Genomic DNA, 23,897 nt, shown 5'->3' on the forward strand with positions numbered 1-23,897 from the left:
GCGGCTAGTCTTGTCTCCCCTGCACTTGAGGTCCTGATGAGAAAAGAAGACTCGGCCGACTGTGATCACGCACAGAAGGATTGGTGGCCTGGCTTGGTGCAGCTGAGTACTCTCACACCTGCTCCTTGGAGCCTCGGCCAGCCAGAGGCAGGAGAGAACACAAGGGTTCTGACAGGACACAGACCCACTCAAGGTCCCCCAGTAGGCCTGCAGCAAGGTCCCCCAGAAGGCCTGCAGCAAGGTCCCCCAGAAGGTCTGCAGCAAGATTCCCCATAGGTCTGCAGCAAGGTCCCCCAGAAGGTCTGCAGCAAGATTCCCCATAGGTCTGCAGCAAGGTCCCCCATAGGTCTGCAGCAAGTTTTCTCAAACTGTCTACATCCCCCACATCCAGTGTCCTAGCCAGCATCCTGTGCCCCCAGCAGTGCTGTCTCCCACCCACTCTGCAGCTGGGGACCCAGGCAGGGACCGTGGGCAGCTGGCATCTGCTCTTTGAAAAGGTATTTATCTTTCCACTTGCAGAGAGCAAAGGAGAGCCATAAAAGGACATGCCCAATGTCAGGTGCAGAAGCGCTGCACAGAGACAGATGTTGTTCACACGTGCATGAGGCTGTTAACTGCCAGGACTGCCCTTGCAGAAGAACCCGGGGCCCCCCGCTGCGCAGGAGGTCTCAGGCAGGCCACAGACGTGAACACTGTCCCCATGCCTCCACAGACACAGTGAGGCAGGCGCCATCTAGCCCTACAAGCAGCGGAGGCTCTAAGAATATCCGTGCCGAGCCCACCAGCTTCAGCTTCCTATCTGCTTCCCTCCTCTCTTGCACCATCTCGTCAAGTTTACAGTCCACCGGCCTTCAGGGCAAGCCTCACAGAGTTGTGCCGCCACGGCTGCCTGTGCCAGAACATTTCATCATCCCACTGAGCAACAGTTCCCAGCCTCCCTCCACACCGACAGACCGACCCCTGCTAACCACCATTCTCCTTCCCATCTCTGGTCGGGGGGCTGACGGTGGGTGGTGTCACACGGTATTGCCCTCGTGCGGCTGTCTTCTTTCACTTAGCAAAGCCTTTCAAAGCTCCATCCCTGCGTGGTGGGTTAACGCTTCATTCCTTTTTATGGCTAAACGCTCCACGGTCTGCAAGATCACGTTCTGTTTATCTGGTGCTGGAAGTCCAAGCTGTTCTTCTACCTTTCGGCTGTGACCTACGGTCCCTGCTGGGACACCAGAGAAACCTCTCGAGGACGGCCTATGCAGTGGGCCCACTGGTCATGCGGTAACTCTGCAGATAACTATCTGAGGGGCCGCTGGACCGATCTCCACAGCGGCTGCAGCATTTCACATCCCACCACCACCTCCACATCCTCTCTAAACTTGTTTTACTTTAGTTGTAAAGGTTTAAGGTCATAGACAAGCCCAAGACTCTGAACAGATACAACCCACAGGATGTGGCTCCACGGCCCACGGTGTCCAGGTACCCACTTTAGACCGGTAACCACTCAGCACAGGACAATGTTGGTGTAGTCAGGAGGATTCATTTCAGGGCTCACTGGCTGTGTGACTCTGGACAATATTTTAACCTCTCTGAGCCCCAGTTATTCCCACTGTGGGAAAGGAGCTGTGACAAGTGTCAGATCCCCCTCGAGCAGGGCTGTGCCCGACTCCAGGGTCCTGTCATGAAGTCTATAGGACGAGGCTGTTTCCTCCTTCCCGCATTATCTTTATGGTAAGCGTGAAAAGGACTAGAATATTTTCTCTGCAACCTTCTCTTCTCCGCCTTCAAATGGAGAAAACAAAAGAAAAAAAGACAAGGAGTAGGGGAATCTAGATGTTCTCCTGACGACAACCTTAGCAGCACATGCATACACACACACATGTGAACACACACACACATGTGAACACACATGCACACACACATGTGAACACATGCTCACACACATACACACACATGCTCACACATTATGTACACACACATGCTCACACATGCTCACACACATGCTCACACACACATGTTCACATATATGCACACACACATGCTCACACATTGTGTACACACACATGCTCACACATTGTGTACACACACATGCTCACACATATGTACACACACATGCTCACACATTGTGTACACACACATGCTCACACATATGTACACACACATGCTCACACACACATGCTCACATACATGCTCACACACACATACTCACACATACACACATACTTACACACACGCACGTACACACATACACACACACACACACACACACACACACACACACACACGACACTCATCTCTCACCATAAACTCAGTTTCCCCAATCACGTCACCAGATCCAAGCAGGTAGCATATGGATCTTTATTGTGAATGCATGAAGGTCTAAAGAGGTAAAGCAACCCCCAAATTCAGACAGTACCCCTCAAATGGGGTCCCCACTCTTCAGGACCAGTCCAGCCAATAAAAGAGAAAGCTGTGGGCACTGTCTCCACACAGGGCCACACCCTAGAGACAGCCCTGCTGCTATTACTCTGTCACTCTGTCCCCTGCCTCTGTGGTGTGCAAGTGCTCTCCCTCTCTCCCTCCCCCTTCCTGAGAGAGACAGAGAGAGACAGAGACAGAGACAGAGACAGAGACAGACAGAGACAGAGAGAGGATGCTCATGGTGACCAAGTCCTGACTGAGAAGCCCCGGGAGGAAGCAGGACCCCCTTTCCTCACTGCTAGTGGAGGCATGCACCCTCGTGGGCCACGAGCTGCCATCTCCATAGTGACAGTGGCACAGGCAGAGGGACTAAAAATAGAACCTCTACCTGACGAGAGCCCTGTCCGTCCAGTTCCAGCTGCGTGGGACTCTGAAAGGCTTGGGGACCAAGATCTCAACAAGAGAGGCCCCGGGCCATTAGAAGGGTGACTGACAGCACACGATGCTCATCCAGGAAAGCAGCCCAGCTAGGGCCTGAGCTAATGGGCTCGGTGTGGGTGGCCCCGGGAGGCCTGCAGTCCCCAGCACACTCCCCTTCCCAGCAGGCCAGCTGACGAGCTCCTCTCAGCCTTGACAAGGAACACTCTCTCCCCACCCGACACAGCTCACACGGTGCTCAGATCACATCCCACCAAGGAAGCCCAGCAGGCTACTGAGTAACTCCAGATCTGTCCAGCCCCCAAATGGGTGCATGAGGTGGTAAGCTGTCCAGAGCAGGAGGTCAGGGCCAAGCTCAGCTCCAGGTGGCCAGCATCTGAGATCAGCAGGCACTGAACCCGAGGACACTGCCTGTTCCTTGGCCTCCGCATTCTCTTCTCTACAATGGGCTGACTTCAAATGGCAGCTGTGTGGTAAAGTGAGGACGTAGCATAGAGCAAACGCCACAAAAAGCACGTGGTACCGTGCTCGGCGGGACTGAAAGCGGGTACGTTGTGATAGTGGGCTAGCCTGGACACCTCAGTGAGCCACATGAAGCAGCTGTCTGTGTGGTGTCAGGCGGACACTGTCAGCCAGCACATCACACACACAGGAGACTCCAGAGGCCAGACAGAGAGGCCTGGGAAGAGCAGAGAACCTTTGCAAGTGGCAGGGAGGCACCAGCAAGCCAACAACCAGCTTTGGCTGTCACTGAAAAACTAACGGGTGGGTATAAGGCTCGGCAGTCCAGCGCTGGCCTAGCATGATAGGTGCCCTTCTCCATCCTCAGCACCGTGGGGAAGGAAAGTTCTGGTGTTTTTAATGTTCATAACCAGGGAATACCACTGTTGTTTATGTATTCCAAAGCTCGCTGGTTATTTAAAGCCATTTCGTTTGTTTATTAAGCTTTAATTATCCCTCATGTGTATGAGTGTTTTGCCTGAATGTATGTCTGCACTATATACGTGCCTGGTGTGCTAGGGGGCCAGAAGAGGGCATCAGACCCCTGCGGCTGGGGTTACAGGTGGCTGTGAGCCACCATGTGGGTGCTGGGAACCGATGGGTCCTCCGGAAGAGCAGCCAGTGCTCTTACTGCTGAGCCCTCTCTCCAGCCCAATCAAAGCCTTTCTTACGTGATTGGAAAAGATTCTCTGAGTGAGACTACTTCACACTTCTGTCCCCTTAGATTTTCACATGTGTGATATGTTGTTACAGACCTCAGGTTCCATGTCATCAAAGCCTTCTGCTTGTTAAGACCCCCGAACTCCAGCCTCTATCCAGCCCCCACCTGCAACCACCATCCCACTCTGGTTCTCCCGGCCTGGCCTCTCAGCACCTTGCCTTGCTGGAATCAGGCAGTACTTTAGCATAATGACCTCCAGATTAACCTGTGCTGTCCTATATCACATATCCACTCTGTGAATGACAGACAGACTTTGTAAAACTACCTGACTTTTAAGCACTCTTTGCTAATTTACCATGAACATACACGACCTGGATTTATTTTAATTGTGTGTCCGTCTGTGGGTGGGTACATGCATGTAAGTGTCGGTGTGCAGGAGGCCAGCGATGGATGGCTGGTCCTCCTGCTGCGGCTGGACTTACAGGCAGTTGTGCCTGATGTGGACGATGATAATCGACGCTCTTAACCACTAAGCCATCTCTCCAGCCCCAGAAGCTTTTAAAACCAGGAAAATAAATAAAAATGTAAGCTAGGCCTAGAGAAAGGCCGCTTGCTCTCCTCTCTTGGACACCTCCTCCCTCGGTCTCAGCCCACAACTCCATCTGTGTGACCTTGGACAGAGCCTCCCCCCTCTCCTCCCCTCTGCAGTCTCTAACATGGATTCCTAGCAGGACTGTGTGTATAAATCTATAAAGAGCCTTAAAACTCTCCAGTAGGGCATGGTGAGTACAACTGGACATTCTTCGTGGTCTGAGTTAATCATTAAATATCCTTAATCCAGAATGGGAAACGCAACTGGCCTCACTGGCCAGTGATAATGGACTCCCCAAGTCACTTGCTCCTCGGGCATATGGAAAGTTAATTAGGATAATGAAAGCAAGTGTGACTTTGTGAATTCCAGACTTACTTCCTGTTCTCACTGAGCTACCCTGGAGGCTGGTGATGTCATGTCACTCTCTTGGCTACCTTTCCTGGAGTACCCAAGGACAGTAACCCACGGCTATGTGTCCCCTCTGTTCCCTACCGTCATCTGGTGGGAACGAATGAAAACTCAGGCCACTAAAATCCAGGACACCTGCCTAGTTCTGCACCTGCTCCAGGTCTTCATTAGGGAAGGAGCCTTCCCAGGTCCAAGTCACAGGTGAGCCCCTCCAGAATGCCCTGATAGTGAGACTGAGGCCTACCAACATTCATACCTGTAACATGAAAATCCAGGAAAATACACCCCACCAGGATTGTGCATGTACAAAGCCACCCTCACAGACCATCGCCTGCCCAGCATCCCCAGAGGTGGAGACAGAAGCCAAGGCACAAGGAAGTGTGATTATCAAAGGCCACCCCACCTCTGGCTCTCAGCTGCCTGGTCCAGTATCATTTTTCAACTAGAAGTAAACCAAAGCCAAAACCTCCCTGCCCCAGAAACAACCAAAATGTGGCCCATCTATACAATGTTGTCCACCCCTAAAAAGGCAGACAATTCTGGCACATATTCTAAGTGACCCTGAGGCCATGACACCAAGTGAAAAAGGCCAGGCCCAAAATGAGGTATGATGCCATCCATATGACATCCGTACAGAAATCAAATCCATAAAAGCAGGAAGTAGAAGCATGGTTGCCAGGGGCTGAGGAGGAGGAAGGAGAAGTGTTTCAGCATGGGAAGATGAAGGAGCACTGCGGATGGATGGTGGGGATGGCCGCACAGCCACCTGAGTGTACTTAAGGCTTTAAACTCCACTTAAAATGGTCTAAGTGATGGATTTTACACTGTGTGCATTCTATCACCGGAAAAAAGGAATAAGGCGCTGACATATGTACAAACCTGGCGGGCGCTAAAAACATGATGCTGAGGGACAAGGAAGCCAGACAAAAGGTCACACATTATGGGATTCTGTTTACAGAAAATGTCCAGAATCGGTGACTATGGGAACAAAAAGCCCATTCACTGTTGCCAAGGGGCTGGAGGAGGATGGGGACTGCCAGTGGGTATGGGGCTCCCCTTTTGGGGAGTAGTGTCCTGACCGGGAAAGAGGGTAGATACATGCCACTGTGAATGCACTAAATGCCACCAAGTTGTACAGTTCAAAGGTGTTTAGTTTTTCACAATCTGAATGCCACCATGCTTCGTCACATGACTTTCCCTGGAGAAATGTAAAGAGACATCTATTCTCCCCACACAGAGAAGGTGCCAAGGGACTCCACACCATCCAGCTTGGCGAACCAATGCAATCACTATCATTTATGAGATCGTGCATGACTCAGGTGCACCGGTGAGAAGTCCTCTCAGCAACGACACCACTCAAGAGTCACACCTGCCCAACGGACAACTCACAGAAAGATGCACCACGGGACAGTCTCGATGGGCGGCGGATGGCAGCTAACCCACCAAAGAGCACCACCTCCCCCAGTTAACCTTCCAGTGGGGAGGGACCTGTGAGGATCCCCTGAAGGCTTGTGAACACTGTCAGCAGCAGTACACCCTGGGTCTCCCCACTCCCCGAATAAGGGGATGTGAGTGGGTCCGATCTCAGAAAGACCTTGCATCAGGACCACAACAGTGATCAAGTCCAATAAAACACTGTAGTTACACAGCATGCCTGAGTGAAAAAGAGGACACCTCACACTGCCATGCTCTCCTGTGTGTGGAAGGGAACCTTCTCTCTTCTCTGTTTTCTTCCCAGCCCCTTTTTTTGAGTTCTATGCATCTCTGCCTTGTGCTCGAGCCCACTCTACCTTCTCGGGTGTCCAAAGGCTGGGATCCTGGATTATGTTAAGTGCCCTGTCAAGATATGGGGGGGGGGGAGAAAGCTGGCAATCCACAACCTAGGAGAAGAGAGGGGCCCAGTCCTGAGACCCTAGTGTGGCTTTCCAGGGGCCCTCAGGGCCTCTGCTTCTCCTTGTATGATTTGTTATTCTAACATCCCCTAATATGTCTCCCAAGTTTTCTTTCACTCACAGATTTAACCAGACCTCTTCTCCAAATTCAGAACCAGCCCAGGCACTCCGGGAACTCCAAGAGTAATAAATCACCCTGTCCCATCAGACTGGACACTTAAGCCCCAAGAGCTAAACCAAGAGGCCAGCAATCCAAGTGCAACTTCAGGTGCTCAGAGAGGCCTCAATAAGGAATCTACATCCTAAGCAGGTTGTGCTGTTCTGCACACACCACCTAGGCATCGAGGGAAACACCCAACTCCTGCCTAAGGGGCCTGTCTTAATTTGCTTTCAATACTGTGATATATACCATGCCCAAAAGCAACTTGGGGAGTATGGTGGTTTGAATAAGAATGAGCTCATATTTGAATGCTTAGTCACCAGGGAGTGGCACTATTGGAAAGGATTAGAAGGATGAGGAGGTGTGGCCTTGCTGGAGGAAGTGTTTCACTGGGAGTGGGTTTTTGGGCGTCAAGCCCAGAGTGTCTGTCTGTCTGTCTGTCTGTCTCTCTCTCTCTGCTTAGATCAGGAGGTAGCTCTCAGCTACTGCTCCAGCGCCTGCCTGCCTGCCTCTATACTCCTTACCATGATGACAGTGGACTGTAAGCAAACTCCCAATTAAATGTTTTCTCTTAAGTAGTTGCCTTGGTCATGGTGTCTCTTCACAGCAACAGAACAGTGACCACGACAGAGAGGAAAGGGTTTATTTCCACTTGGAGCTTGCAGTGCATCATGAAGGAAAATCGGGGCAGGAATTCAAACAGGAACGTGGAGGCAGGAACGAAGCAAAGGCCATGGAAGAACGCTACTTACAGGCTTGCTCCTTCTGGCCTGCTCCACTAGCTTTCTTATATACCCTGGGCCCACCTGCCCAGGGATGGCCCTGATCACAGTTGGCTGGCCCTTCTAAATCAATCCAGAAAATGCTCCCCACCCCGATTTGCCAACAGGCCGGTCTGATGGAGGTAATTCCCCGGTTGAGATTCTCTCTTCTCAGATGACTCTAGCTTGCGTCAAACTGACAAAAAGCTAAACAACACAAGGCCCGAGTCCAAGGTTCCCACACTGGGCCTACCATGTCGCCTTCTGTTTCTCAGCCACAGACCCTGAGCTTCTCATCTCAACAGCCACCAAGAAGCTGGGTCCAGCCTCCGCCTCCTCTCCTGGCTGGCTTCCCATTCCATCTTCACAAAACCCTGGGTCCGGTGCTTTCTCTGACACCACAGAGACAAAACAGGCACAGGAGAATGATGGGACAGAGGAGCCTGGCTCCAGAGGTGTGGCCTCCCCTCTTAGACACGCCCCACCTCACTCAGAACCGTTACAAAGTCCCACCTCACCCCACTGCAGGAAAGGAGGCCACATACCAGGATCCCTTGGTTTACTGAGTTTTTCCCTTGAGGGTAGAAAGAAAAAAAAAAAACACCTACTCCCAATTAACTCACCTCCCAGGACCTCTAGACCCACACCCCTGCGCCTGATGCCTGACCTCTGACCTCCAGGGTGCATGGCTGGAGGACTGGATAACAGGATCAGGATTTGGCCTCAAAACTCCATAAACAGATAGGATCCAGTGCATGTGATCCTGTCTCGGGGAATCTGCTGTCAGTCTGCAGAGCCCTTTGGCCTCTTTTTGGAAAGCTTCAGAACAAACAGAAGAGGAATCCTATTTCCCCCTAGGAAAAAAAAAAAGGCAACACACACACTCAAACCTCGAAGTTCTTTGTACCCTTAGACACAGCCAGATCGGGAAACACCGGCGGATTAAAACCAACAGCAGCATAACCCACAGCTTGGTCACTTATAGCAACGTGACTCAACAGACAGACACATAAGGAATCGGGGACCTCCGGAGGCCTGGCCTCTGAGCCAGCAGCTCAAATGTACTGAGTGCTGGGTTTAAAGCATGACGTCTCTTGAGTCACAGGGTCCCCATCTGGGAAGCAGCACGGGTAAAGCACCCACGACCACCAATCGTGACCTTGGTCCCTCCATGCTGTCCCCGGGCCTGAAGCACAGCACGAAGGCAGGGGGCAAGTCACTCCTCCCTCCGCCTGCCAGACGGGCCAAGACACCAAGTCAGCACCAAGCCGCTCTGCCAGGCACGGATGACCCCAAGACAAACAAGCTGCAGCCTGAAACGGGCAGCGATGGCCGTGGAGGTGCTGTGTGTGTGAGACTCGGTGGGGAGGCTCCCAGCAGAGAGAAGGGCAGCCTCCTGGAGGGCTCTGTAGCAGGGAATCTACAGCCCACGGTAACCTGGTAGGGTACGGGCAGGATGCTGCCAGCACGTCCCCAAGGCGCAGTCACACCACCCCAGGCCACCAGCACAGCCTCTAATGAACAGGACATCGCAGATTTTATGAGCTGATCTCTAGTCCAGCCCTCGGGTGCTAATCCCACGCCCTGTCCTGTGCACGGCCCTATGATCCTAGGGTTCCTGGGCCAGGGAATGTCATTGCTCCTCGTGGAAAGGTCGAACTCTTGCGTATTCCCAGTGCGCCTCTCCCCTGGCCTCCCACTGGAGAGTCAGACAGAATATTCTTCAGGAAAGGATGTAGTGGGGTGGGAATAACCAGGGTGCAATGAAAGAAATGAGTGAAGTCGGGAAACGGGACACCCTGCTATCCAAGGAGCGCAGGGCAAACGGCACAGGTCAGCGGTCAGGACGACAAACTCACGACGCTTCTGTGAGTCACCCGGGGCTGGGAACGGACGTCAATCGAGGGCCCCCAGTCGCTGGATGGGCGAGAAGCTCGGCTGCTTGCTGATGGCAGGAGTCCGTGACACACATCCCTTGCTACACCCCAAGCAGCCAATGCTTAGGCTCTGTGGCGCCGAGTGTAAATTAGCGAGCTCTTCACTACCTTAATACAAATCGTGCTCTGGGCCAATTAAATAAGCTACTTCGGGACTCTGCTTCACTGTACTGGAAAATGTCAAGCATGGGGGGGGGGCGGGGGATGAAGTCTCAGGTGACGCATGTCCAATTGATGGCTGAGCGAGGGAGAGAGTGCTTTCGGAACTCTGGAGGCTTTTGTTATTAATGGTGTTTTAGTGTTGGGTTCTTAAACACATCAAACAAATTTCCTTCGACTGGTAGTTACTGACTGCCACAGGGAAGACGGTAGGCCTCCCACCTCCCAGATGGTCCAACCACAATAAACGTTTGGCCTGTCAGATGCACAGCACTGACGAACTAATTGAAATATGCTGCAAAGAGCAAACCCCAAATAAATGTGAAATCATTGTTTCCTCGTGCTGTAGCCCACCGAATGGCCTGCGTGTCTGGCTGGCCCTGCTGATGGAATGTGCCTCCCCACCATCCACCGCCAGCCTTGCTGATGTGCGGTTTTCAAAAGACTTAAATGCCTTTTTTCAGTGTGATTACCCAAGTGAGGAAAAGTCTAATTGCAAAAAAGGTTTGGTTTTTCTCCCTCATTGAAAAAAAAAAAACGCAAGTGTAGAGTCAGATCTTACAAAGTGGCAAGGAAAGCAATTATGGCCTTGAGCGGAGAAGAGGATGTGTGTGCCGGTCCTCAGGAGAGATAAGCAGGAGGCTGACCATGCGGCAGCCCTACCCCGGGCCAAGGGGAGCTGTCTGTCCCTCTTGAAGGACACAGGAAAGGCCACCCAGTGCTACCCAATGCCCACTTCTGAGAGGACACTTGTGTCCCCTGGGGCCCTCCTCAGGGGCTCAGGGGGATATTAGGGTCTAACACTCAATTGAGTAGGAAGGAACAGCTTCCCGGGACAGACCCAGGCGGGAAGGCCCTCGTCAGGAACCATTCTCACAGTGAGCTAACAAGCCCCGGAGTAGGAGCAGGCATGATCTGGAGACCCATGAACTTTTAGTAGGAGCCCACAGGCGCATCTTTGGGGAGACAGCTGTGTGTCTGAGTTGGCGTGAACACCTCTTTGGGAAGACCACTCCAGCGGCTGAAAGCCTTCCCTCAGCGGCTTGTAGGGCCAGTTTTGTCATAGGTGGATGGATACTGGGTGAGGACCCCTCTGCTTCCAGAGAGGGGAACTAGGCACTCTCCAGCAGGAAGCAGGACCTTCTGGAAGAAGCTACAGGAAGGAGATGGGAGGATAGGTCTCCTCTCTTCAGCATCTATGATGACAAGCAAGCATGAGTCTGCCGCTGCCGGCGGCCAGGTCCTGGACGACTTCTACCTTCATTCACTAAGCAAAAGCCGAGTAGCAGGCGGCAAGATTCCCTGAGGTGGACAGATGTCTAAGATGGCAGGGCAACTATTACTGAGGATGGCATACTGGCACACTTGTGAATGCATCGCGTCTATTCACTAAGAGCTGCTTCTCAGGCAGGAGAGAGGGCTCAGAAGACCCAGGTTAGCTTCCCGACAGCCATGTCCTTCCTGTTGACTCAAAACTGTGCGTAAATCCACTCTCAACGCCCTCTTCTGGCCTCTTCAGGCACAGCACACACGTGGCATGTGCTCACACAGACAAACACACATAAACATTAGTGAAAATAGACTTTTTTTTTTTTTTTTAAGAGAAAGATCTACTTGTAACTCCCTATCAAGGCTCCTAATGTCTTCTGGGTCATTTACAAACCTCTGCAGATGGCAGATGTGGGTCGTCTGATGTGCAGATTCCCCACCGAGGAAGAACAAGGCGATGTTCCACCTTCTGTTTCCGCTCTCAGGCTGTAAACAAGTGCCCTTCTGTGGTTGGTTTAGTGCCATGTTTTCTGGTTTGTGTGTGTGTGTGTGTGTGTGTGTTTTTTTTTTTTTTTTTTTTTGCATGTCTGTGAGTTTTGTTAATTTCATTGTTTAAAATGCCCCCAGCACAGCGCTGTCTGGCATCCCTGAGCCCATGCAAAGAAAATATGTGTCAGCTAAGCTCCCATCCATAAGGCCTGAGCTGCAGTGAGCGGAATGTCAGCGAACCAATAATATATTTTAAGCAGGATGTCTTCTAACAGAAATGCACATAGAATAAGGTGTTGATCAGTTGATAAAAATGTCAAGACCAGAGGCTTGCAGGAACCTAACCTTTTATTCTCCTAGGCTCAATGTCCGCCCCGGTTCAGCTTACAATGTGACTCTGGGCATCAAACATCCTTTGAACAGGACGACTCAACTGTCCATGGAGCCATGACGAGGTGAATTTCCTCTTACAGCACGGTCATCCTGCAGGGCCACCTGCTCCCAACCTGCAGGTGGCCAGTCCATCCAACAGGGAGCCAGAGCCATCATCAGCTTCTGCTGAGTTCAGAACCAGCCTCTGGTTCTCCCCTGCTGTACCCTACCCATGGTTCCTTGTTCCCTCTGTTCTCCACGACAGAGAGGTGGGATGGCGGGGTGAGGTCACTGGGGCTTGGGGGTGGGGAGCTGAGAGGAGCAGGCAGGACTTCCGCAAGGAGCAGGTGCTGGGGCGCCGATGTGTCAATGCTGTCTTTTCCCCAAGGTTGTGGCTTGGGGTTTTCATTGTCTGTTACCGGATCCCTGCCTGCTGGTTAACTTCCATTTTGTCCTCTGGCAAGGGCAATTGTGGATCTGAGTAATTTCAGCCAACGCCAGCCTGCCCCTACCCACAGCTCTTTGTGTCCACACCATAAAGGTTTAGCAGAGGTCTGCCACAGTGTCTGCTGGGCTGGGCCTAAGAACGAACGAACGTCAGTACCTTACACTCATTACAGCCAAAAGAAGCAGTGTTCAGTGCTGCTGCAGGGGACTCGCTGGCACACAAGGGCCTTGGCTCCGGGCTGGCAGTGTGGCCTCGGTTCTTTCCCACGCCCCCTGCCTCTCGGTCCTAATAGCAGCCCCCAGCCCAACTCCAGCACTGTCAGATGAAGTTTTCACCAGCCTCCCCCCAGTAGGTTTCAGAGCCATTTCCCCCTCCCTGGCCCAGAAACACTGCTCTCGAGGGGTCATGGTAACTTCAGCAGAGTTTAAACAAAGCCTTATCTATGTCTTTATCATGGCAATGGCTGGTCTAAATTCTGCCTAACCATTGTGTTCCTGGTCCACAATGATGGGACCTCTCTCTCTCTCTCTCTTTTTTTTTTTTTTTTTTTTTTTTTTTTTTTTGCTCCACACTTTTCCTACCAGAGTAGAATGAATCCTCTAAAATTCCACTCTTCCCAGAAGTCATCCTGGGTGGGGCCTTACCTCTAACCAAGCTATGAGTAAGCAGTGGGTGAAATGCTACTTATCACGTTCAATTCCTATCAGTTCACTGTTTTAGAGAAACCTATTGTGACAACTCATATAAAACATAGATAAGATAATGTGTCGGGCAGTGATAACACACGCCTTTAATCCCAGCACTTAGGAGGCAGAAGCAGGCAGATCTCTATGAGCTCAAGGCCAGCCTGGTCTACGAAGTGAGTCCCATGACAGCCAGAGTTACACACAGAAAACCTCTCAAAAACCGAAAGAAACAGAGAATATAGATAATGCAGGTGTGATGGCTCATACCTTTAATCCCAGCATTTGACAGGCTGGGGCAAGAGGATTTTGAGACTAGCCCAGGCTACCCAGTAAGGATTTGTCTCCAGAAAACAAAACAAAAACCAGAAGGCTGAGGAGATAGCTCATTTGGCTTAGTGTTTTCCATGTACATATAAGGACCTGAGTTTAATTTCCAGAACCCCTATAAAAAGTGAAGCTTGGTGGTATATGCTTATAATGCCAGCACTGGGGAGGCAGAGACAGTGGGAAGTGCCAGGGCTCTCTAGGCCAGCCAGTCCAACTTACTCTGCAAGTCTCTGGCCAATAACAAAACAAAACGAGTGTGGTATAGGGAGGTAGAAATGGATGGTAGAAATGCAGACAGAATCTGAGCAAATCAACTGATTGCTCTATTTCTCCATGTCTCTTTCTGGAACAACTGGGGGGAGACTAGCAGGTAGTGTGCAGTGTGCCCGTGTGAGCCCTGGGCATACACTGTGTGGTGCAGAGGACCGAACAGTACAATGCTGCCTTCCCACTCTCCTTTCTTGTGAGCAAAGAAAAAGCAGCCTCATTTCCCAGGGAAGACATGTGCCTGTCCCTGAACTCAAAAGAAACAAAAACAAACAAACCCACGGCGACTGGAGAGACGGCTCAGAGGTTAAGACCACTTGCTTCTCTTCCAGAGGACCTAGGTTCAATTCCCAGCACCCACAGGGCGGCTCACAACCATCTGTAACTTTAGTTCCAGGGGATCCAGTGCCCTCTTCTGGCCTCTTTGGACACAGGCATGCACATGGCACACAGATATGCATGCAGGCAAAACACCCATACACATGAAATAATTTAAATACACCTTTAAAAAAGAACTACCAATATTATTTTCCATGTGAAACACTGTAAAAAGTTGTCAATAGATGGGTAAAACCTAAGATTAGGTTTCAGAACAAATCAGGTGAGAATGTGCCCTTGGCTCTATTCAAAAACATCCCTGAGTATCCAGTAAAAGTCTAAGAAACATCAACCACGTGACCTGAAGGGAAGCTGTGCAAAGACCACCTGGCTGTTGGGGGCCTAGAGGCCGGGGGTCCTAGGAAGCAGTTTCAGGGGGACTGTGTGCAAAGGGATCCATCTGTTCTGTACAAAGCTAAGAACTGGCCCGCAGATACCTGATGGATCTCTTGGACGGCTTGCCTGGTCATCATCATCAGCCTCTCCCGCTGGTGGCAAACAGAGATGCTCAGGAGCCTAGCCTTGCCCGCCCTTCTATACAGGAGCCCACGGTGCCTGGGCTCTTCCCAAGGCAGCAGCTGCTTCCTCTGCTCATCTACAAATAACTGCACACACTTCATGACTGGTTCTTCTCAAAGATTAAGTTGGGAAGCCCTGACCACCGGATGGGCTGCTTAGGAAAATCTGCCTGGTAGGAAAACAGGCCTCTCTGGACACAGAGGAGAGCAGTGTGAGAGAGAAGGGGGCCAATGTGAACTCTAACAAAGGAGACTCTTGGAGGTCACTCTCTCACCATCTAGACAAGATTTCCCTAAGTGCCTACTGGGTGTGAAGCACTGGGGACAGAGAAATAGGATTTAGCCCTGACCATCTGGGAAGTTACAGTCTAGCGGGGAGAGGCATGTGGAAACAGAAGTCTCATTTCACACGCGGTAAGTCAGATTAGGCCAACGAAGAGCTGGAAGAAAGGGATCAACCTCCAGCCAAGACCAGGGAAGACAGACCAGCTCGGTCTCCTGCAGGAAAGAGGTGAAAAGGCACACAGAGACCAGGAACTGCTCAAGGGAATCCAGGGTGTGAGGAAAGACGAGTCAGAGGGGACAGCTGTGATAAACAGGGCCCAGATGCTCCCAGAGTCTTGTACATGCTGAGGAATTTCAGATTCCATAAGAGACCACCAAGATCAGGAAAAGCCACTCAACTTTTTAACCTCACACAGCAAATTCAGGGAAAAACCAAGCATGGAATCCAGACCTCTGGGCGCCTCAACACCCACCCTCTACCCTTGGAGCCTCTCAAGTAGGGAAGGGAAGGGAGCTAGCTGCCCATACAACATTCCCCACCTGGAGAATGGAGAGCCAGGCCTTGGTCATCATCTCCACAGCAGGGAATGTGCTGTGCCAGCCTTTCTGGCAACAGTCCCTCCCTCCAAGATCGGCCCTTCCAAGTCATTGTGTCTCGCTGCAGTGGGAGTGGTCTGGGCATCCAGTCCACTCCCAGCACACAGCCTCTTCACGGGAGGAAGAGAATTGGACCGTAGCAGTCCAGAAACCAGACGAAGCCGGGGTCGGTCAGGGAGGCAAGTGTCAGAAGGAATTTCTGCTGCTGTCCGGAAGGATGCCGGCAGCAAACAGTGACCCCAGGGGGAGACCAGAGGCGAATCAAACTCCACCTGGGAGCAGGCGTACGAGCCAGCAGGGGAGATAAGCTAAGCACAAAAGTATCACGAAAGCAGGCTGCGATTAGAGCCACACCGATAAAAGTGCATTTGGGGGGGTGGGTCACGGCAGAGAGAGGAGTCCAGGGGCTGGGTGGCAGCTGCCATACAAATGAAGAGGAACATCGACTATCTGCTACCTATCAGTTGGGGCTCTCGAATGGGGCGGAGGTGAGAATTGGTAGTGGACCAAGGACGATGTTCAGTTGTGGTCTCATGAAGAATCTAGAATTGGGAGGCAGGTAGGCCCAAGAGTTTCGGAGATAAAGAGGGGAAAGAAGGGAGGTATCTGGGACTGATTTCAAGGCAGGAACAGGAAGGCTACTTCAAAAGGGGACAAAGCTAGAGGCCTTGATTGAAATGACATCTGTAGGGAAATTTCACTTGGGATAGGCGTTTAGGATGGGGGGGGAGGGGAACATCAAGTTTCCCTCTGGCAAGCTCTCCATCAGTCTCTCCACTGGTGGAAGAGGATGAGGTGTGTGGAAGAGGACCCCCCCGCCACACACACACACACCTTGAGAATCTAGCCTCTCTCAGGACGTCGGGAAAGGGAACCCCGGGATGGAGAGGGGCCACACCCCATCCTCGGGCGCCAATGCCCACCCGGGCACGCCAGACTGCAGGGATGTCCTGCTGCGTGGATGCAGGAGAACCCCGGCCCCTGGCTCTGCGCCCCCCCACCCCGCACTTCGTGCCAGCAGCCCCGGAGAGCCTGATATCCCCCCCCCCGGGCCAGCCCAGCCCTGCAAACACAACTACTCCTTGACCCGCCGTGACACTTGTCACTGGGGGTGGGGGTGGGGGGCCCGTCCACGAGGGAGCAATTTAGAAAAACCAGCATTAACAGTCCGAATGGGGAGGGGGTGGTCACCAAGCGATGTCCGTGGCGGGGGGGAAATGGAAAAAGGGGGGGGTCCCGAGCCACACACGGCTCCCCCCACGCAGCGAGCGTCCCGAGGGCCCCCAGATAGCAGGCCGCGCGCGCACCGCCGCTGCCCGGCACTGCGGGCTCCCCCACCCCCCGGTCCCCGTCCCCGGGGTCCCCGGAAGGGCCGCCGTCCGCCCAGCCACCCCGCCACCCCGGGCCACGGAGGGAGGGGGGGGGCCCACCGGGGCCACCCGCCACCGGTTCACTCACCCGCTCGACCGGCCGCGCTTCCAAGGCTCCTCGGCGGCGGCCGCCGCCTCAAGCCGCGTCCCGGGCTAGCGCGGGCCCCACGGCCCCGGCCCGGCCGGCTGCACCCCCGCGGCCCCGCGCGCCCCCGCCGCCAGCTGGCCCCGCGCGAGCGTCCGAGCGGCGGCGGGCATGCTCCGGGCCGGCGGCGGCAGCGGCAGCGGCGCACGTGCCGGCGCGGGGCTCGGGCCGCCGGCCGCTGGGGCCTCTGCGAGCGCGGTGGAGGGGGTCGGGGGTGGGGGGAGAGCGGTTGGATCGCGGGGGTCGGGCCCCGGGCCGGGCCGAGCTGGAGCGCTTCGGAGCCGCGGCACCACCGCCCGCCCGCCGCCGCCGTGCCCCACGCGCCTCAGCGGCCGCTGCCTCCCGCGCGCGCCGGCCCGGCTCGCATTCCCTCAGTGGCGGCGGCGGCGGGCGGCGCCTCCTCAGGCCGCGCGGGGGAGCGGCGGGGGCGCGGCGCGGAGGAGCCCGGGGCCGCCCGCCTGCGCCGGAAGAGCCGCTCCGACTCTTGGCCCCGCACCGCCCGGCCCGCGTCCGCGCCCGCGCGCTCGGGGAGGGACCCGGCCGGGGAGCTGGCGGGTTGGCGGCTTCGGGAGGGTTTGTTGTTGTTGTTGATGAAACTCCTCGGGAGTCAGACGACACACTTGGGGAGACCCGCCGTGGCGAAAGCAAGCCACGGGGCGCTGGGAATACTGGGGCGGGCCGCGCGCGCGGAAACCCGGGCTCTCTGCCTACGGCCGGCCGTCGAGTCCAAGACTCCGGGCGGGCGGGCGGGCGGGCGGGCGGGCGGGAAAAAGGAAAAAGGCCCGCGGGCCAGCAGCAGAGGGAGTCGTGTCCTGTGCTGCTCACGTCCGTGCGGCTCGGGGCCAGAAATAGCTTCGTCTTGACGCCTCTCCCGGAGGACGGACGCTCCGGCCGCCACATGGGTGAGAGCCCAAGGAAAGGTTAAGGGTGCTTGTGGGTTGCACAAGGACAGCCGTGTGTGTCAAAAAGTTTACGTCGTGGAACTAAAACGAGCACACCTAACACACACCTAGGGATGGCTGACCATATGGGCAAGAGAGAGAAGCCGGTGTCCCAGATCCGAGGAGCAGAGGGACCACACTGAGTGTTCATCCCCTGGGGCTGAGTAGAGACGGGGAGGGCTAAGGCAGGCAGTTTACAGGACGTGTGATGACAAGTGAAGGTGTTCACCAAATAAATACTTCAACTCTGGAGTCACCCAAAGGTGCCCCGAGGTGGTTTCTAGACACACATCTCCGGAGTGAGGCTCTTTGCTATTGGTTGCTTGGAATTGACTTTATTAATTTTAGTATTTCCGTGACTGTTAACCAAACAGGCAACTCCTGGAACTTGAAGGCCATCATTAAAAGCTGGCTCTGACTGCCATTATGAATAAACTCACAAATACCACGAGACAGCTCATATCCACAAATATTTATTGAGTGCCTAGATGCAAGATGGAAGGTGACATGGTCCCTGCTCTCATGGAGCTTACAACTTCACCACTCCAGTGTCGGACCATATTTATAAAACAACTATGACAAGCACTTGCCCGGCCATCAGCAACTGTTTTTCACATTATGGGTCACTGTTACAGCGAAAGTGTCCAATGTAAGTAAAATACAGTTACCTCTGAAGTCTCATAGTGAAGGCATGGTAGGTCATGTTCAGCAAATGCAAAGTTATGGCTTGATTCCTCATGTATCTGAGGTCTCCAGTGAAATAAAGGGCAAATCAGACAGGAAAGGGCTTTTAGTGAGGTCCTAAGAGCACTGGACTAGTTTGGCAAGGTATTAAACGTCCACATTGCTCTTGGCAGGGCAGGAAATCATTTCTGGCAAAATCTGTGCAATACCAAGGGTTTAGCCAGACTAGCAACATCCAAAAGTGTGCATGACCCATGGATGAATGATCTCCGTTTATGACGCCTATGGGTCTCTACTTGCCACTTACTCTTGTTAAGGTTCTTAAAGACTCGCGGCACAAAGTGGCACATTTAAAATTAGTGGAAACTGTTCTCGAGTCTCGTAAGACCTAAGACAATGAAGATGTCTGATTTTACTACATATTTGGGTGCAGGCTTCAAAGGACAAGCAGCATTTGGCAAAGCACCTGGCTTTTCTAGGTTAAAAGGGTTCCCCTAGTCTCTCGATGCTTGTAATCCATATAAATCTAAGGCTCAGTAGCAGGCACCTCTTCCAGATAGATGGTCCAACCTCGCTAGAGGTCTGATCACAAAACATTTTAGGGGGAAATTATTTTTGTTAAACTAGCAATAAACTATAATGGAAAAAAGGCCAATATTTATGCTCAATAATTCCCTTCCATCCATTAAGATAAAAATGCTTTCTGAATTTACATTTGATGGGTTAACTTTTTACAGTTTTTAGTCAACCAATAAATAACATACTGGGAAAATTCATTTAAAATCCAAGAAAGCTCTTGATCTTTACCAAAGAGCAAAGACAACACAGACCACCTAACACAAATGCAGTGGCTGGGACAAAACCACCAACTTTAGAAAGAAATCACTGGGTTGGGAAGACAGCTCAGTGGTGGAGTTGTCTAGCATGTGCATGGTCCTCGCATGCCTTTAAAAAAAACAAAAAACAAAAACCACTATCTCCAAGTCCCAGTAACTGGGGAATCTGAAATGTGCTGTCTGGTGCACACTAGCACCGGCAGGCTATCAGCCTCCTATCATTTGGTCTTTAAACTGAAGAAAGCCAGCCTGAGCCAGGGTGTGACCCGGTCTGTCTGGCTCCAAGTCTCCCTTCCCCAGCAGAGGCGCATTATCTAAAGCTAATGCCTCATCTGGAGCCATCCCTAGCTCGAGACTGGCGTGAGAAGGAAGGGGCAGATCTCCACAGCAGGAGAGTTTCCTTTCCATGTACATTTTAAAAGGCACTTCCCAGAAGCTGCAGACTCACTGAGGTGTTTTATTTTCCTAGCTGCAGCACAACCCAGCACAGAAACAGTAGGCCTCCTTGGAAAGCAGATGCTCTTTAAGGACCCCCCCCCCCACCGTCCCCACTTTTCGGCTAACTTGATTTTTATTCAAGTGTCTATAAGATATGGAATGGGCGGTTACAAGAATTTTCCTTGATGTCTTTCTTCATAGCTATGAAGAAGAATAAAATTTCTTTTTCAAATAAGTAATTGATAGTTTAAATCTATTACACACTTCAAAACCAAAGCATATGCTTTCTGAGAAGCACAGAAGATGTTTTGATGGAACTTAATGCCTTTTTTGGAATAAGCCAATTATAGGCACCTAAGAAGATAACTCCTTGGCAAGATAAAGCTACCACCTCTTCTGAAGTGGCAATTTCCTGCTTCTTGAGGATGTAGTAGACTGTACAATAAAAGGAGAGAACAATGAGCTATACAAAAACACCGTTAGCTTGTTCAAGTTGTCTTGTTCGTTGGTGCTGGGGGTGAACCTGTGCCCTCATATGCAGGGCACACACTCTACCACTGGGCATATTACACTCCAGCCCATTAGTCCTGCGTGTCACACACAGGGGCACCTAAAGAATAGTCATTCCCCTTATAAGCTCTAGATACAAGCTGTACAGGAGCTTGATTAAAATTAACCTTCTTTTACTGTAACATAATTTTTTAAAGGCTAAAAGAAAAATCAAGAATAAAGGCACTTGCTTCTAATGATAAGAAATCCTGACTAAGTCTTCAACTGGTTACTGAATGTGAATTCAAAGGTTCAGTCCTACCTGGGAGTCCCCACACATAGAACATTGCCAGGTAAAGCTTTGGTGAGAAAATGTTCAAAGACCACCTGAAACCCTGCGGAGGCACACACACCTTAATGGAACTGCTGGGGTGTCTTGGTTCGTGGTAAATATATATGAAGAGCTGTGTACGCAGAAAGGCCTCAGAGGCAAACCAAAATAAAAAACCTGAGCACTGGCCTGGAAATCAACTATGAGAGCTCAGATGAGTCTATCTGCAGACTCCGAGCACAAATATATGGGTGTTGGGTTCGGACTGGTCACCAGAAAGTGAGTGGGTGAGCAGTACAGACACTACCAGCAGTCCCAACACAAACAGGATACTTGCTGCTCCTAGATGGGAACAGCTTCTCCTACCCACACAGTGCTCTTAGAGCGAGCTAGGGACTGCCACCCATGTGGTGGGCTACGGTCCGCGGCAGGACCCTGGGAAAGACACCAGGCTCTATCTGGACACATCCCGTCCTTTATCAGGCAGAGTGGTGGGAGTCCAGCCCAGCAGTGACTACAGCAGCTACCGTGCAAGGATCTTCTTTTCAGCAAGGGCGGAGTGGTGGGTCAGGTGAGGGTAAGGGGGTGGAAATATCTGGATGATGACTTTGGGAGCTAAGCTTTATGGTTACTGGAAACTGGAGCTACCCTGGAAACTGTCCACGTTGCGACACAACTTGAATCCTGGATGACGGGAGGAAAACGCCAGCTCTCCAGCTGCTGCTTCCCATCTCTAATGCTTTCTCTCCTCACACATGAAAATAGTTTTAGGAAAATCAAACAGGTTACATTTATGCAGTCTTTAAACTAATTTTTTTATGTTTAATTACTTGTTAGGGTGTGAATGTGCCAAAGTGTGTATGTAGACAACTTGCGGGAATCCTTTCTCTCTTTCTCACACGTGGGTCCTGGAACTCAAAATGGTGCTCAGGCTTGGTGGCAAGCGCTTTTATCTGCTGAGCCATCCTGCGGCCTGAGTGTCCTACTATTCACTGCAAGGCATGTGTTTCACATAGGAATTGTGTTATCATTTCTAAAAGACTTCTACAGAATCTAAATGCAAATTATACTACAATTTTTTAATATTCAGCATGTTAGTCTATCCTTATGGAAGCTGTTAAGCATTTATTTTAAAAATGAATTATATTTACAATGTAGAACAAGTTTATAAAATCGGTGTGCAAAGTTCACTGTAAAAGGATAACACTATTTCCTTAGCAACAAGCCGCCTCCTGTTTACGTTTCCTTATTGTTGATAGAAATTGAAGACATACGCTATTTAAAAATAATGCTTTTTAAATAGTAAAATATACAAGAGGTTCCTGAGCATAACAAAAATATCTTGAAAATATGTGGCCATTTGAAGTATAAAATACCAAGTGTAAGAATAACATGATTGTAAAACTACTGTTTGAAGTCTTATAAACAGTACAAAAGAGCTTGCCTTTTTCTGAGTGCATAACTGTACATCAGTGCAAACAAAAATGTCTCAAATTTAATGACTACCAATCTCAAAGGTTTGCAGAGCTGCGCAAGACATGAAACTTCTTGAGTGTCATTCGAACTGAACCCAGTTCACGATTGATCCTTTCCAAACGATCTTCCAAGGCTTCCTAGGTAAAGTAACGGGAAAGATGTCATGAGAAGCCACACCAAGTCCTCTGGTCTAAGGCAACTGCTGGTTATAGAACCTTGAGTAGCAGGAGAGCAAGGACAGACATCAAAACAGCAGCCTTTGCTTTCTACAGAAATCATCTTACTGACATTATTTTTCTTTTTGTTCGTTTGTTTTGAGGCAAGGTTTGTCTGTGTAGTCCTGGCTGTCCTGGATCTCGCTCTGTAGACCAGGCTGGCCTCAGACTCACAGAGATCCACCTGACTCTGCCTCCCAAGTACTGGGATTAAAGGCATGCACCACCACTGCCTGGCCAAGATTATTTTTCTTAAACTGAACAATGAATCGGCTTCACGGTCCTTCTAATTAAGCGTGGCACTTTAAGAATCCTTGGTCTGTTTGGTACTCTTGGCATGGAAGAATTCTGCACAGCAGTGCAGCCACAAGCAGGGGTGGTGGTGGTGACCTGAGATCAGTTTTCTGGAGCCTAAATGTGCTCTCCACAAGTCACCAGAGAAGGGTGCATACTGGATGCAGCAGTGGCCACATATACATACTCCAAATAACCTGATAAACATTTCTCCCTTAAAAACACTATCGAAGATGGGCATGGTAGCACACACCTTTAATCCCAGTACTTGGGAGGCAGAGGCAGGTGGATTGTGAGTTCAAGGCCAGCCTAGGCTATATGGCGAGTTCCAGGACAGCCACAACTACAATGACAAACTCTGCCTCAAAACAAACAAAAAAAGAAAAGAAAAATATTAGTGAAGACTTGAGGAAAAAGATTTCACAATTACAATGAAGAAGTAGAGTTAATGATACCTGGGATATATATTTATCATTCTAGATCACTTATTCTGTATTGACTCAAATGGTATCCTCACATAGAACTTGATTCTCCCCCCTCCTCCCAGGACAGGGTTTCTCTGTGTAGCCCTGGCTGTCCTAGAACTGTAGAACAGGCTAGCCTCTAATTCAAGAGATCTGCCTGCCCGCCTCTGCCTCAGGAGTGCTGGGGTTAAAGGCATGCGCCACTACCACTCAGTTTAGAACTTGAAATTTTTATATTTAACAATTTTAGTAAAAGGATTGAATGTCCACTGTAGAACACTGAGAAGACAGAGGAGCAAAGGGAAGGACCACCACCTTCTTCCTGTTTCTCTTGCATATATGCATATCCTTTTTAGAAAGGAAAAACCCAGAATGGAACATTTCAAACACTGTTTCCTTTGAACTTTCTTGGCATATTATAAAGTATCTTCCAACAATATCCTCCTAAATTAATGTACAATATTCCTTCACAAGTAACACGTTTAACCAGGAATCTTGCAGTAGAAATTTAGGTTGCTTCTAATTTGGGACACTATAAATAAGGCCGCAGTACATTTCTTAAACATATCTCTTTGCAGTATCTATAAATACTGCCTTTGCAATCACTGGCAGACAGAAAAAGAAGAAGTGCTTCGGTTCAAAGAAATGCAAAATAAA

At 51.1% G+C, this 23,897-nt stretch overlaps 2 protein-coding genes across 26 annotated transcripts in view; both read right to left on the bottom strand.

Moving 5' to 3' along the window:
• Nucleotides 1-17,365, bottom strand: part of Pitpnm2 (phosphatidylinositol transfer protein membrane associated 2) — a 133,570-nt gene extending 116,205 nt beyond the window's left edge. For 3 of the 13 annotated variants that reach the window (XM_076560471.1, XM_076560472.1, XM_076560473.1), the window contains exon 1: nt 17,016-17,362. The gene's annotated coding sequence lies outside the window, so the exon portion shown is untranslated. Of the gene's footprint in view, nt 1-17,015 lie in introns of all 13 variants that reach the window. The other 10 variants (XM_076560474.1, XM_076560477.1, XM_076560478.1 and 7 more) reach the window with 6 other exon arrangements.
• Nucleotides 17,366-18,470: 1,105 nt separating this feature from the next.
• Mphosph9 (M-phase phosphoprotein 9) overlaps nt 18,471-23,897 on the bottom strand; it is a 66,157-nt gene continuing 60,730 nt past the window's right edge. For all 13 annotated transcript variants that reach the window (XM_076560485.1, XM_076560491.1, XM_076560484.1 and 10 more), the window contains one exon: nt 18,471-22,404. In XM_076560485.1, coding sequence (XP_076416600.1) covers nt 22,303-22,404 — 102 coding nt within the window. In that variant the 3' untranslated portion in view covers nt 18,471-22,302. The remainder of the gene's footprint in view (nt 22,405-23,897) is intronic.

This window comes from Peromyscus maniculatus, chromosome 23 (assembly GCF_049852395.1).
Source record: "Peromyscus maniculatus bairdii isolate BWxNUB_F1_BW_parent chromosome 23, HU_Pman_BW_mat_3.1, whole genome shotgun sequence".
NCBI lineage: Eukaryota > Metazoa > Chordata > Mammalia > Rodentia > Cricetidae > Peromyscus > Peromyscus maniculatus.